Source organism: Halichoerus grypus, chromosome 9 (genome assembly GCF_964656455.1).
Source record: "Halichoerus grypus chromosome 9, mHalGry1.hap1.1, whole genome shotgun sequence".
Classification (NCBI taxonomy): Eukaryota; Metazoa; Chordata; class Mammalia; order Carnivora; family Phocidae; genus Halichoerus; species Halichoerus grypus.
This window is the reverse complement of record NC_135720.1, coordinates 137800431-137817239: the sequence shown is the minus strand read 5'-3', so window position 1 is coordinate 137817239 and position 16809 is coordinate 137800431. Positions and strand designations below refer to the sequence as shown.

Below are 16809 nucleotides of genomic sequence, written 5' to 3'. Positions count from 1 at the left end.
GGTAAATTTAAGAGAGCCATGAAGAGTCAGTGCACATCATATATCCTCTCCTGGACTGCAGATCTCTAAAGTCTCATCATTAATGTTTAATTCCCCTTATTCAAGGTTCTGAATGTTATAAGGTGAACCCCTTCTGGGCTGCAGTTTTTACCTGGAGCATAATTACAGAAGGTAGAGAAGTGCTGTAGACTGCCTTGTATCTCCCCCCTACCCCAGAAAAGATATGTGGAAGTACTTCACCCCTGACACTCCAGCATGTAGCTTTATCTGAAAAGAGGGTCACTGCAGAGGTACCTAATTAAGATGAGGAGTAGGGTGGGTCCCTAATCAAATCCAACAGGGGTCCTTATAAGGAGACAGTCATGGGAAGACAGCTACACAGGGACACCATGTGACAATGGAGAAGAGACTGAAATTATGCATCTGCAAGTGGAGGAAAGCGATTACCAGTAACCTGCGCAGAGCTAAGAAGGAAAGATTCTAATACATGGTCCAGAGGGAGCAGGGGGCCTGCTTTCGACTTCTCATTTCTAGAACTGTGAGGCAATAAATGTCTGTTGTGTTAAAATGAAAGCCATGGAAAGACATGGAGCAAACTTAAATGCATGTTACTAAGTGAAATGAGCCAATCCGAAAAGGCTACATATTGTATGACTGCAACTCTATGACATTCTGGAAAAGCAAAACGATGACGACAGTAAGCATCAATGGTTGCCAGGTGTTAGGGAGAAGGGAGGGATGACCAGGTGGAACACAGAGCGGGGAAGAGCAGTGAAACTAGTCTGCCTGATACTATAACAGCGGATGCATGTAATTACACATTGTCTAAACCCATAGAATGTATAACACCGAGAACAGAATGTAATGTGAGCTATGGAGTCCGGGTGATAATGATGTGTTCAGTGTAGGTTCATCAATGTTAACAAATGGGGTGGGATGTTGACACTGGGGGAGGCTGTACGTGTGTGGGCAGGGAGTCCATGGGAAGTCTGTGTACTTCCCACGCAATTTTGCTGTAAACCTAAAACTGCTCTAAAGTATAAAGTCTAAAACAGTAAAAGAGGTTCTGCTATACCAGGACTGGGTTATTAAGATCTAAAAATGTAAAGAAGACATTAAGGGGTTATGTTTAAAAGATAAAAGACAAGAGGAAAAGCAAAAGCATCAACAAAAGCTGATTTTATGCAGTTAGTCTTGCTTCTGGCTAAGGCAAACGAGCTTGTATCAGACTAGTGATCTTGCCAAGAACAATTAGAAAAGGTGAATAAAAATATATAATATGTCCTGTTTCAACCTCAAAAACTAGCAAGACAGTGAGGACCTTGAGAGAAGGGAAGTCCATGAGCTTAACACTTGGAGCCACTTTTCCCTTCTACGTGTTTATCAGTTTGTAAGCAGTGGCCGGGAGGCTGAGGAGCCAAGCAAAAGCTAAGAGACTTAGAGACTATGCAGAGCCTTCGGCATTCTCATGAGCCTGGGGAGACAAAAATTCCCTGGTAAGCACCACAGAATGTCAGATGAGGCCCTGAAGAGGTACACTGGATGTGGCTTTCTACCAGCTCACAAGAGCGGACTATGGGCATCTCTTCCCAATTCCATGTTCACGTGTGCCACACAGGTAGTTGGAAACTGGCAGGAGTAGATGTATTTACATTATGGAAATGAGCAAATGCTACAAGGAAGAAGCCTTCCCACTGAGAGTCAGTCATTCAATACCCAGCACACCACTGGCTGCATTCAAAAAGGAAGGGCAAACCAGAAATAAACCAATCCTCAGAAAGGCTGAGAAACAGATTCAAAAATCAATCTCAGACCAAATAAAATAATCAATCCTTACCTGAGAGCCTGGTAGAAGCACAATGAAATCCTCCTGGAGGAAGATACATTACTGTCTAGAACCTATCATTTCATTTTGTTTTTTAAACAAACAATGGTCACCATTTAACAAAAATGATCAGGTACATGGAAAGAAAAGACAAATGATCAAAATCAAGAAAAAAAAAAAAAAGGACAACAGAATCAACCAATATTAGATCCAGATACTGGAGAATTCAGAATGAGCTTTAAGATAACTGAGTAATATGTTCAAAAAATACAAAGGAAAATATGAGGAATTTTATTAGAACACTAGAATCCATGAAGAAAAAAGTCAAATCGTACTGCTAGAAGAAGAATAAATAAATTAACTAAAAATTAGAAATTCCATAGATGGGTTGGACAGCTGATTGAAGACAGATGAAGAGAGGCTTAGTGAACTAGAAGAGCACCTCACAAATATTAATGCATACACAAATCACCTGGAGACGCAGACCCTGACTGAGAAGGTCTGGGGTGGCAGCCCTGTGGTGACAGCAGTGCCCCTCCTCCAGGGACCATGGCATGTTACTTCTGCTGTTGTTGGCCCAGTGACTGCTGTGAGTATCAGGAAACTAAAAAACAGGCAAAGAGAAAAAAAATCCAGAAACCCAAAGAGAACAAAGAATGAAAAGTATAAAAAAGGACAGCGTAGACATTGGGGAACATAATGAAAATATCTAACATATATAATTGAAATCCCAGAAGGGATAGAAAACGGAGCCAAAGGAACACCTGAAGAGAGAATGGCTGACGTTTTGCAAAGTTGATGAAAGAGACTGGGGTGGAGTAAAGAAGCCCCAAGAGTTCCAAGCACGATACAAAGAAAAGTACCCAGCAGGGGGCTACAGGAGAGAAGGGCTTGGATCATAAAGATCTGTAGATGTGGCTTTGGTCTAACAGAACCAACTCTAGGGAAATCTAGGTAAGACTCACAAAGGTTTTGAGAAAATTGTGCTACCCTCCATGAAAAAAGCAAAGATGACTCAGCAGCAGAACCAAGAAACCAAAGGGCAGAGCATATATCACATTAACAGTCCCAGGGCTTATTTAGAGTCTGTACCCTGGTTGGAGCTGAGGGGTTAAGGGAGTTTGTGGGGCCATCTTGGAGTTCTACTTACCATATTAGGCAATTCTGTCAAACATTTAAAGAAGAAATAATACAAATTCTATACAAACTCTTCCACAAAAATGTAGAGAAAGAAATACTTTCCAGTTCATTCTGTGAGGCCAACTTCACTCTCATACCAAAATTAAGAAGACATCACGAGAAAACTACAGATCAAATCCTCCACAAAGATGCAAAAGTTCTTCACAAAATTTTAGCAAATTAACTAAAATAGTATATCAAAAGTAATACATTATGACCAAATGAAGTTTCTCCCAGGAATGCAAGGTTGATTTAAACATCTGAAACCATTCAGTATAGTTCATAGTATTAACAGATTTAACACAAAACAAACTATATGATTATTTCAGTAGTTGAAGAGAAAGTGATGAAGTTCAATTCCATTCATGATTAAAACACACACACACACATGCACATGCACGGGCACACACAAGCATGCACACGCACACATACACACATGTGCACATGCTCACACACACAAGCACACACACAAATTCTGGGTAAATTAGGAACAGAAAGGAACTTCCCTAATCCCAAAACCATAGTCAACTTTTATACTGAGTCTTCAGAATTTCTGAAGACTCTTCCTCTGGGTTTGGGAAGAAGAGATAAATGGCCAATTCAATTCAACAGCGTACTGTAAGTCCCAGCCAGTGCAGTAGGACAAGAAATAAAAGTTATGAAGATCAGAACTGCCACTATCAGCAGATGATGTAATTGTATACATAGAAAACTCTGAAGAAAAATCTATAGAGAAATTATTAGAATTACTAAGTGAAATTAGCAAAGTTGACAGGTGAAAGATAAACATACTAAAATCAACCACATTTTTAAATAGCAATAACAATCAAAAAAATGAAAATCAGTCATTCCAATAGTAGCCAGGGAACACGCATGCAGGAACAGAACTGATAAATGATGTGCAAGGCTCGTATACAGAAAACTATAAAACATTACTGAGAGAAATTAGAGAAGATTAAAATAAAGAAGAGATACTTTATTCAAAGATGGGGAACCAGATATTATTACAATGTCAATTTCCCCCCAAGTGATCTATAGAATCAAAACAATCTCAATCAAAATGCCAGCAAAATATTTTGGTGTAAGTTGACAAAATTAGAAAGGCAAAGGGCCAAGAGCAGTTAGGACAATGTTCAAGAAAAAGAGAGTTGAGAGGCGCATACAGCAGTGTCAATAGCTATTATAAAACTATGATAATTAACATTGTGATCTGGTAGAAAGATGGACAAACAGATCAAAAAACCCGAGTAAAGTTCCAGGAGAGATGCACACATACAGACAGACACCTGATTTATGATAAAGGGGACCAGGAAGAGAGTGGGGCAAGGATGAGATTCCGTAAGTGGCATTAGTGCAAGTGGATATCCCCATAGAAAACAAAACAAAACAAAGCAAAACTCCTGACCTCCACACCTCATGGTGAAACAGACACATTCCAGGTGGATTAAAGATCTAAAGGTAAAAGGCAAAATAATAAAATTTCTGGATGAGTACACTGAGGGGTGTATTCATGGTGGTGTGGGGAAGTAACCTGAAACAGGACCCAAAAGCACCAAAACAAAAGGAAAAATACTGACAAATTCTACCATATTAAAATGGACAATGTCTGGTCTTCAAAAGACACCAGTAAGAAAGTGAAAAGACTGGTTACAGAAGGAAGAAGATATTTAAATTACCATGACTAACAAGGGACTTGAGCTCCGAATGCACAAATAATTCCTACAAATCAGAGGAAGGGGACTGGGGGTGGGGGACAAAGGAAAGAGGTAAACCAACAGATAAATGGGCAAAATGTTTGAATAGAGACTTCATGAAAAATTATATCCAAATATCCAGTCAACATAAAAGCAGGATTTGATATCATTAGTTAACAGGGAACTATAAAACCACAGTTAGATTACAGTACATTCCCATCAATATGGCTAGTAACAGAAACCTAACAATGACAAGTGTTGGCAAGAATACGGAGCTACTAGCATGCTTATATATTGCTGATGGAAATGTAAATTTACTCAAGTATTTGGGAAAACTATTTGGCAATACAAAGCAGATCCACTGTATTTCCTATGACCCAGAGATTACACTCCTTGCTACACACCCAGCAGACATGTTTGCGTAGATGAGTCAGACAAAAGGTCTAAACAGCGCGGACAGCAGTATCAGTTGCTATACTAGTAGGAAGGTTGGACATACCCAGTTCTCTTTTCACATGAGGATGGATAAATGTGTGTGCAAAGGAATACTATATAGCAATGACAATGGATGAACCATAGCTACCTGCAAAAACAGACTAGTCTCACCAACATAATATTGATTAAAAAAAAAAACCAAAAAACCCGGGGGCTGGCGGGAGACGCTCCAGGACAGCCGGTGCCTATTTCAGGACAGATCAGAAGGATGGTCACAATGCCTGAAATAAATACTGACAATCCCAGTAAGCAACAGGTTCCACTCCGGGCAGAGAGACATATAGATGTTTCAGACGTGAAATCTTAGGAAAGCTGTATTATCCTCAAAAGCAGTATAATAATAAACAATGAAGAAAAGGATGAAAATTATTTATTGACCAAGCTAAATGTTTTATAAAATTCAGTAGAAAAAGCCACTTCTTGTTAACCCTGAACAGTGAACTTAAGACTTCAGGCAAGAACTGTGTGGCAAATATTAATTTTACTGAAACACGAGGACAATAAAAAGAATTACCACATTAAACACACAAAAAGCCAGACATTCAAACACTAATGAATTCTTCCATTTATATCAAGTTTAACAACAGGGCAAATGAAGGTCTGGGGTTAACATAAGGGATAGTGGTTTCTGGTAGGGAATGGGAAGGGCAGGATGGGGAGCTCTGGGCTACCGGTAACGTTCTGTTTCTTCCTTTCCCCCGGGGGGGACACGGGAGCATTCACTTTAGAAAAATGTACATGTACAGCTGTACATGTTTCTGTAGGTATGTTACAAATCAAAAACCTTTCTTATTAAAGAAGTAAAGTTTAAGTAAGAATGGACTGAACTCTAAGGACAAGAGATCAGTAGTTTCCAGGACGTGGGGAGGGAGGGAGGAAGGAGCTACAAGAAAGCAAAAGGGACATTCTGGAGAGCTGTTGGAACCATTCCAGCCCTCAACTGTGGGAGCAGTTACACTAGTGGGTGCATTTGCCAAAATTCGAAGAACTGCAGACCAAAAAAAGGGAATTTTGCCATATGCAATAAAAGCAATTATAATTTAGATATAAAAATAAGGAATTAATTTGACTTATTTCTATGTTTGTGAAAAGTTGACTGTCCATGGTGTGATAATCTGCTTTCTTCATGGATTAAATTAGAAATAAAATTAAACAGTCTACCTGTGAAACGTTTTCTTACCTTTGTATACACAGAAACTTGTCAAGTAAAAATGTCAAAATTTTTGAGAAAACAAAGAATGATATTCACTTCAGTTTTATTGGGGAAAACAGACTTTAAAATTTATTATATCTGTCTATATATACAAATAAAAAATATATTTGGTTTTTCAACCAAATGTTGAAATAAAAAATCTGTATGTTTTATGTTTGATATTCACATATGGCATAATAGAAAAAAATAACAAGCTCTGGGTTATTCCTTTTAGTATTTATTCATGTAAGCTTTGAGGAAAATTAATGGTAGAGCATAATTTCTTTTAGTTATTTGAAACAAAACAAAAATTTCAGTTAAAAATATATGACTTCCTCTTAAAGTTTATTAACATTTTTTCATCTTTAGCCAACAAATCTAGAAACTAAATTACTTTAAGAACATTAATTTCTGAGGCATTCTGGAAAACAGGTTGCCTTTACTAGATCTCAAACTTTTTCACATTCATTTTAAATTATCTTATTCTAATACATTTCTGAACATGTAAGGATGAAATTAAGTTGAGGTTCATTTGTGTGAAAGCAACACAAATCTGAAATAGACAGATGGATGGCAAACATCAAATCTATTCCATGGAAAAGAAGGGAAGACGTGGGGCCCCCAGTAAGTAACAAATTATGGAACTCAGCTAAACATGACACTTCTTTTGCTCAGAGATGTCTAAATGTTGCCTTCTTTTCAAATATCCAAGATTTCTCTTACCAACACGGGTGATACCAGATTATTATTTTTTCCCCAGGGTCATCTGAATCCCACTCCTCAAAAGAAAAAAAGGTGATATTTTAGTTGCCTAAAGTTATTCAAGTCATCCAATATTCCCCTGCCCCTGACCCCATCTTGAAAAACTCTCTAAATTGTTTAACTTAAAAGTGATACTATGAGCCAGTTGTGTTTATTTATTTGAGAGAGAGAGAGCACAAGCAAGGGGAGCGGCAGAGGCACAGGGAGAAGCAGGCTCCCCGCCGAGCAGGGAGCCCGATGCGGGACTCGATCCCAGGACCCTGGGGTCATGACCTGAGCCGAAGGCAGACGCCCAACCAACTGAGCCAGCTGGGCGCCCCTGAACCAGCTGTGTTAAGGGAGGCAAGCGAGCTGCCTTTCTGTAGCTACTGGCTGATGAACCCAATACTTTGCAAGAGAAGTATCTTACCACTTGTGCTGGAACCTGTGCCATTTTTGCAGCAGGAGTTCCTGGTCTTGGGTAAAACTGGTTAATAAAGAGGCTTGGAAATTTGTACTCTTCCACAAGCTTCACTGTTTCTTGAAAATCTTGATCTGTTTCTCCAGGAAAACCACAGATAATATCTGTAGCAACAGTTATTCCAGGAACTCTAGAAAATAACACGACAAAAATGTAGAAAGCTGAATACAATCCATAATTATTCTATTTCTCTGACATTTTAAATGCCATAATTCCTTTTAAAACTAAATTTTTTTAGGAAAGGGACATTTGCAAAGAGTATTTATAGAGTCCTAAATATTAAAAAGGTTTATGGGCAACAGTGGCCCCTGTCATCCTCAAGGGACACTCATTTTTAATTCTTTTGAATGTTTGTTTTTTTCTATATTTTAAAACCCATGCTTATTCTGCTATTTCCAGACTTACTGATTTTTAAGCAATATTTACTAACTTCTCTAGTATGGTAAATGAGGATTTAGCCCCTTAAACAACTCTCTCTCCCCCCTCCTAACATTATCAATGCATAGTTGTTGTTGTTTCTTTTTAAGATTTTATTTATTTATTTGACAGAGAGAGACACAGCGAGAGAGGGAACACAAGCAGGGGCAGTGGGAGAAGGAGAAGCAGGCTTCCCACCGAGCAGGGAGCCTGATGCGGGGCTCAATCCCAGAACCCTGGAACGATGACCTGAGCTGAAGGCAGACGCTCAACGACTGAGCCACCCAGGAGCCCCATCACTGCACAGTTTTAAAATTAACTGCATTTCCATTAGTATAACTGCAAAGATATTGTCCACTGCAGAGCCAACTGGTATACTTCATGTTTTCTTTTGCTACAATGTTTAATTTTTCCAAGAGTTAATAACACTCTTTTAAATAAATTTTTGCCTCATATTCCAGGTACCTATGTTCACGTTTTCTAGAAGCTCCATGAGATCCATCAAAAACCAATACTGTTTTCCAAACACTCAATGTACTATATACATAATTCACGGATTCCATTTTTTTCTGCTGGAAATGCCCCTCCTACTTTCTTCAAGTGTGTGTTGCTTTCATAACAAACCGGGTGTCGTCCTTCTTTGTTGTTCTTTGGTTTCTTTCTTTCTTCTTCTTTTTTTTTTTTTTTCATTTCCCTTTTTCCTGAATGCAACGTATTCTTATTTCTTGATTATTCTGCTTAATTCTGCTGAAGCACTCTTTCAGAAACTTCACCAAAAAGAATGCCAGGGAAATTCTGTTGTTATTGTCTTAGCCTATCTGAACACGTCTTCATCCGTACCACTGACTGATGGTGCGGTTGTGCTCAGCACTCCAAAGTGAAAAACACTGGCCCTCAGGATTTTGTATTCTTTCTTTTTTTTTCAAGCTGGCAAGGTTCTGATGAGATGTCCAGATTCACTCATACAAACTTCTTTCTACGTGCTCCACTCTCTTTTTGAAAGCTTTTAGGATATTTATTTTATTCTCAATGTTTTTACATTTCATGATAATAGGCCTTGGATTAGGCATGTAAATCTTTGTACAGAGCACAACCTGGACATTCATGGTCTTTCAGTCTAGCACATTTTCTTATGTTACCATTTAATCATTTGTTTTAGAGATGCAACATCTTTCCTCATCTTTCTAAAGACACCAGTTAAAATTTCTGTACAAGTTTTCCTCTGCTCACTGCAACTGTGCCCATTTCCTCCAGGTTCTATATGTTGGTCCCTCTCATTCATGGCTGACACTTCCATCAATAAATAGCGACTCTGCCCTTTAATATTAAAGAATAAATCATCAAGAGCTTCTCATCATAGATTGATTGGGTAACAAGCTGCCTTTGTTTTTGATAAGCTCACATGTTAGCATCTTGGATGTCCTTTCTCTGTGGCCGAGGAGTTTCTCCATCAGTATGCTACAATATTCTACTGTGTATTAACAGTATAACAATAACAAAATAACATGAACAGTATTCACAACTCCAGTATTATTCTCAACCCATAAACAATAGGAAAAATAGCCTCAAACATCACAAACCATAGGATACCTGCCTATATCAATTTTTCTATCTCCTAAATGTAGTTCTATATGGATGAATAAAACAGTTTATCTCATTTAAATATGTTAGATATTTGGGGGCATAAAAGAGAACAAAGAATGTGACAAAGGGAAGTCAAATTATTGGCTGCCTAATACAAATAGCATCATAAAAACAACAGCTTTTCCACATCAGGTTTGGATAATACTTTAATGCCTGTGTGAAAGGAGAATGACATTTATTTTAAAAAATATTTCTTTCTTGATTTCTACTTAGTCTCATCCAGCTATTAATTTGGCTGACCTTGAATTAGTGAGATAAGTTCCAAAGGCTGGAGCTTTTCTCTGTGATGGTAAATAGAAAAAAGAGGTAATATGCATAAGAGAAAAATGAAACTGTATTTGAAAAAAAAACTTTATTTTTTATTCTGATACAAAAACATTCTTTCTCCTTCAAGGGTGATTATCAAAATTACATTTGAAAGTCATGAAAAACATGTTTTTGCAGTAAGCAGTAGATAAAAAGACCATTTTCTAGACTTAACTAAAGCATGAGGAATAGAAAAAGTATGTCAATAATTTTAATTAGAAAATGTTTACACTTGACTTATAACTACTCCTGAACAAAAGAAATCCACAACTAAAACTATAAGTAATAGATCATAGCAGAAATGACAGAAGAGTCCAGCTCCCCTAGGAAATTAAAAAAAAAAAAAAATCTTCGAAACTGCCTGTGAAATATTATAGAAACCAAGACAATTGGTTATTGTCCTAGGCTATGAATTGCAATGAACTTGGCACTAGATTATGGGGTATTCCCAAAGGAAAGTACCTTACTGATTCGCCTCCCCCCAATCCTCCTTGATCCAGGATAGCTGAGCTCAGTATTACGCAAGACCTGCTTACTTTGGCACGAAGGTCACCAGTGAGAAAAGAAAAAACTTTACAGAAGTCATCTTAAATGTTAAAAAAGGGGATGTTCAATGTGTGAATATATCTGATAATCTACGCAAAAAGCTGACTGATAACAAGGGAAAGGGTAGGTAAACTATGAATTTGTGAAAGACCTAGGTTAGCCAGGATTTAAAAGTAAAAGCAGTTTAACTGGTTTCAAAGTATGTAAGAATATAAACTGATTTAAAAGTAAAAGCAGTTTAACTGGTTTCAAAGTATGTAATAATATAAACTGATTGCCTATAAAATGTCTTCAAAGTAAAGACTACACTTTAATGTTAGATGAGGCTCATCTATACATTAATTTTATATATGCAAATGATGCTTTTAAAAATAATTTGGCTTCTTAGGTGAACCAACTAAAAAAAACTCGTATTTACACTGTTAATTTACCTAAGTAAATAATTCTCCTCAGTTCATAAGAAAATCAAGGAAGTCTGAAGTGGACCCAATTCTAAATTAATTGTATATGATTTAAGTGGCTATGAAGAAATTATAAGGAGTGTAAAATAGAACATTAATCCAAATATTTAATATGCTAATTGTGAGTAAATGCTGTTTTTGAGAAGCAATGAATTTTCACAATACTAAAATTTTTTTAAGTGATCATTTCCACATGTGTATTGAAGCTGTGAGTCTAATGAATATAATTACCAGGTATTCTATGTTTTTAAAATTTAAAACACCTTCTATATTTATGTTTTCATAGCAGTACTGGAGAATAATTCTGAAAGAAGATGAAAATGTTCAATTAGCTTAAACATATGCATTCAGACCCAATATTTTTTCTGCTGTATACAAGCTTTTTACTGGCAAAATGGGTTCATTAAGTAACTTGGGAATAGCACTGATGAGAAAGATTTCAATTAGGCATCTCCCTTGGCAAAGGTGGTGCTATGATCAGTTACGCAAATCTATCAGGAGGGTATCGGGAGAGTACGACCTCTTAGCTGGCCCTAGGCTAGGATTTAAGAGAGCCCCAAATATTTCAAGACTTTATTATTTACCATGAATAAAAATAAACACATACATACACCTACTTAACTACTTAACATGCTGTACTTTAATCATCTCAAGACTTTCGCTTGCAATTTGGTGTTTTACTGGCAAAAAATGAGAAAAGGATGATTCTATTCATGCTTAGAATGATAAATGAGCTTCAAATTCCACATGTGAAAAAATTAATATTTATACATGTGCTATTTACCTCAAAAGAAAGAAATAAAAATAATCGGAAAAAGAATCAAATCCATTAAAATGATTAGGCATAAACATATGATTAAAAGAAACTTTTTTTAGTTCTGAATGAAAGTAAAAACATATCTCAAACTATGGGATGCAGCTTAAAGAAGTGCTTAGAGAGAAACTGACTGACTTAAATGTCTGTGTTAAAAAGAGGTAAACTCAATAACCTCAGCTTCCACCTCAAGAAGCTAAAAAAGAGGAGCAAATCAAACTCAAAGACAGACAAAAAATAAATTACTAAATAAAGGTTAAAAAATAAATCAACAAAATAGAAAATAGAGAAAAACTCAATAAAAGTAGAGGTGTCTTTTTGAGAAAAACAATGTAATTACTAAACTTAGCTAGACTGAGAAGAAAAAAGAAGACACAACGACCAACTTCAGGCCTGAGGGAGGAGGCCGCACCACAGGTGCTATCAATAGTAAAGAAGTACTAAGGGTATATTTATTACGATTTTATGCCAATAAATTAAAAATTTAAGCTGAAATGGGCATATTCTTTAAAAGACATAAATTATAAAAACTGACTCAAGAAGAAACAGAAAATCAAAGCAGTCTTTTATCTATTACAAAAACTGAATTTGTAATTAAAAATCTTGCCATCAAAAGAATACAAAACAACCCAGACCCAGATGGCTTCACTGGTGAATTATATCAAACATTTAAGAAAGAATAAAACCAATTCCATAGAAAGTATTTCAAAGATAAATGGGAAAGGAACTCATTGTATTAAGTCCAGCAATAGCCAATATAAAAACCAGAGAAAGAGATCAGAAATAAACTCCAGGCCAAAATCTTTTTTTAAGATTTTATTTATTTATTTTAGAGAAAGAGAGATAAAGAGAGTGCATGCATGCACTCAAGCAGGGGGAGGAGCAGAGGGGGAGGGAGATCATCTCCAGCAGACTCCATAATCCCACGGCCCCGAGATCATGACCTGAGCCGAAACCAACAGTTGGACACTCAACTGACTGAGCCACCCAGGCACCCCGAGACCAGTATCTTTTATGAATATAGAGACACTTAACAAAATATTAGCAAACAGAGCCCAAAAACATATAAAAAGAATTATTTATCATGATCAAGTTTTAATCCCAGGAATGCAAGGTTGGTTTGACAAACATATCTTAATTAATGCAGTAAGCCATATTAAAAGGATAAAACCTCCATGGTGATCTCAGTACATGCAGAAAACTCAGTTGACAAATCCAACACCCATTCATGATAAAAAAACTCTCTGTAAACAAGGAAAACTATCTCAACCTGATAAAGAGTCTACAGCTATTCTCATAGTTATTGGTGAAAGACTAGATACCTTTCCACTCAGATTATTAACAAGGCAAGGATTTATGTTCTTACTTTTACAACTCAATATATTATGAAGGTTCTAGTCAGTGCAAGAAAGGCAAGAAGAAGATATCACAGGCATACAGGTTGAAAGAGCAAAAGTAAACTTTTTTTTTGCAGGTCCTATGATCTTGTATGTGGAAACTCAAAGTAATACAATAAACCTACTAGAATAAGCGAGTTTAGCAGAGCTAAAGATTAATATATAAAAGTCTAGTGTACTTTTTACATTAGTAATGAACAATTAGAAAATGAAATCAAGGAAAGAATTCCATTCACAATAGCATAAAAAATACTGAGAATAAATTTGGAAAGTAGAAGACCTATACTCTAGAAACAGAGAAATTAAGGAGATTTTCTTAAAATTTACTGCACCCCCCACACCACTCGTGCTCCCTCTCTCATGTGCTGTCTCTCTCTCTCAAATAAATAAAATCTTTAAAAATAAATAAATAGGTAATATCTAAATAAATGGAAAAATACCTAATTTTCACAGATTGGAGGATTTTACTGCTGTTAAGATTGCATGTGTCCTCAAATTGATACACAGATTCAATTCAACCGCTATCAAAATACCAGCATATTTTTCTGTAGAAATTGACAAGCTGATTCTAAAATTTATATGGAAATGCAAAGAACTTAGAGTGGCCAAAGCAATTTTGAAAAAGAACAAAGTTGGTAGAATGGATGAATCTGACTTAAAGACTTACTATAAAGCTACAGTAATCACAACAGTGTGGTATTAGTATAAGGACAGATTAATGGGATGGAAGAACAAAGTCCAAAAATATACCCATACATTTATACATTTATGGTTACTTAATTTTAATAAAATTGTCAAAGCAATTCAATGAGATCAAAAGACAATGTTTTCAATAAATCATGCTAGAGCAAATGGATGTCATATGCAAAAGCAAACAAACAAACAAAGGAACTTACTGGACCCTTACCTTACACAAAAAGCACTTCAATATCAATCTCAGATCTAAATGTAAGAGCTAGAATTACTAAGTTTCCAGAAGAAATATGGGAAAAAATCTTTGTGACCTCAATGCAGTTAGACAAAGATTTTTTTCTTTTCTTTCTTTTTAATTTTTATTGTTATGTTAATCACCATACATTACATCATTAGTTTTTGATGTAGGGTTCCATGATTCATTGTTTGTGCATAACACCCAGTGCTCCATGCAGAACATGCCCTCTTTAATACCCATCACCAGGCTAACCCATCCTCCCACCCCCCTCCCCTCTAGAACCCTCAGTTTGTTTTTCAGAGTCCATCATCTCTCATGGTTTGTTTCCCCCTCTGATTTCCCCCCCTTCATTCTTCCCCTCCTGCTATCTTTTTTTTTTTTTTTTCCTTAACATATATTGCATTATTTGTTTCTGGTATAGATCTCTTTTCTTTTTTTTTTAAGATTTTATTTATTTGTCAGAGAGAGAGAGAGAGAGCACAAGCAGGGGGAGCAGCAAGCATTGGGAGAAGCAGGCTCCCCGCTGAGCAAGGAGCCCGATGCGGGCTCCATCCCAGGACCCTGAGATCATGACCTGAGCCGAAGGCAGTCGCCCAACTGACTGAGCCACCCAGGTGCCCCTAGGCAAAGACTTCTTAGCTACAACACCAACACCAAAAGCACAATAAAAAAAAAAATTGGATAAACTGGACTTACTGGGAAAACACCATAAAGAAGATAAAAAGATAAGCCATAGACTGGAAGAAAATATTTGCAAACCGTGTATCTGATAAAAATATCTGTATCCAAAATACATTAAGAACACTTATGGCTCACTAATAAGAAGACAAACAACACAACTGTACAATGGGCAAAGGATTTTAACCAACACTTCACTAAAGAAGATATATGAGTAGCTAATAGGACCATGAAAAGTTGGCTCAACATCATTTGTTATTAGGGTTAATGTAAGTAAAAACCATGTAAGATGCCACACATCCAGGAGAACGGCTATATTGAAAAAAGACTGGAAAAATAACAGACACTGATGTGCAGCTCAAGAAACTGAAACCCTTACTCACTGTAGGTGGGAATTCAAAACGTTGCAGTCACTTTGGAAAACAGTGTGGCAGTTTCTTAAAAAGTGAAACATATTCTTACCGTGACTAAGAAAGTTCACTTCCCAGTTATCTACCCAAGAAAAGTTAAAACATATGTCCACACAAAGACTTTTATGTGGATTTTTATAGTGGCTTTCCTCATAATAGCTCCAAACTGGAAACAGTCCAAAAGTCTGTCAAGCAGTAAATGGATCAACAAAATGTGGCGTGTCCATACAATGAAAATTTTACCTCCAAAGGAAAGAGAACCAGCTATGGATACACGCACCACACAGATGAGCCTTGAAAAACATTCTTAAGTAAAAGAAGGAAGACACAAAGGATTACTTATTGTTTGATTCTATTTATATGAAATTTCTATTAGAAGCAAAACTACAGAAACAGAAAATAGGCATTTAGAGACTTTTTCTCATAACTAACTGCACTATGATGACGGTTGCAGAAATTCTTAATTTACTAAGAATCTTCGAAGTATACACTTACGTTGGGTGCATACGATATGGTATCTAAAGCATACCCACAATAAACCTGTTAAAAGTGGGGGGAAAAAAAAACCCTTTCTGAAGACAGAGAGATAGCAGGAATCCCCCGTTAAAAACGCTCTTCGAAAAAATCCTAATAGCTGAACTTTTGACAGGATGTAGTCAAAGAATTAAATATAGCCAAATAGGAGGGAAGGGCAGAGATAATAAAAGACAAGGTTAAGGTGGAAAGGAAATTATCCAGAATAGGACATCGCGAAGGACTGTGTACCAGCTACCAAGAGATGACAACAAGGAATCATTGTTCATCCTGAGAGAGGAAACTGAAGGAGAAACAACATGACATCTTCAAGTAAATTTGAGAAAATTCTCAGCAGCTTTAAAATTATCATCATGCTTTTATGAAAACCAATTCTTTCTTTTTTAAGATTTATTTTAGAAAGAGAGTGTGTGCGAGCAGGGGGAGGGCAGAGAGAGAGTCTTAAGCATTGACTCTGCACTCAGTGTGGAACCCCAGGTAGAGCCCCAGGTGGAGCCCCACGCCGGGCTCAATCCCACAACACTGAGATCATGATCTGAGCTGAAATCAAGAGTCAGATGCTTAAATGACTGAGCCATCTAGGTGCCCCATGAAAAACAATTCTTAAAGGACCTGAGCTGAAAGAGAAAAAGCACCTAAACATTAGGATGAGGGGTGAAAAGCCAGAATGAGTCACTAAGACAACGAAAGACTAGTGTTGGCTATGGATCATCCCTCATCTTTTAACACGGCTTTTATATGCAAGAGAAGATGTTCTCTTGCATATACAACTAAGAGGCTCTGTTACTAACGAGCTGCATGCTCTAGGGCAAATTACTTAGCCTTACTACGTACGCTTTGGTTTCCTTTTCTCTAAAACTGGGCTAGTAAAAGTTAGTACATATACGGATTGCTCCGGACGGTGCCTGCCACACAGTGCCCGAAATCTTTTAGCTATTATTAGTTTAACACTGTCAAAGAAATAACCGCCACCTCTTATATAATACTAAGTGCCAGGCGATGTGTTAGCAACTTACATGTTCTTTAGTACAACCTCCCAATATGGCAGATTTTATTTTCATCTC

General features: G+C 36.8%; 1 protein-coding gene across 6 annotated transcripts in view; it reads right to left on the bottom strand.

The window, feature by feature from the left end:
* Nucleotides 1-16809, bottom strand: part of CDKAL1 (CDKAL1 threonylcarbamoyladenosine tRNA methylthiotransferase) — a 642750-nt gene that overhangs the window by 150513 nt on the left and 475428 nt on the right. For all 6 annotated transcript variants that reach the window (XR_004926977.2, XM_036123558.2, XM_036123557.2 and 3 more), the window contains one exon: nucleotides 7557-7737. Coding sequence is in view for 5 of the 6 variants with exons in the window: in XM_036123558.2 (XP_035979451.1) it covers nucleotides 7557-7737 (181 nt within the window). In the remaining variant the exon portion in view is untranslated. The remainder of the gene's footprint in view (nucleotides 1-7556; nucleotides 7738-16809) is intronic.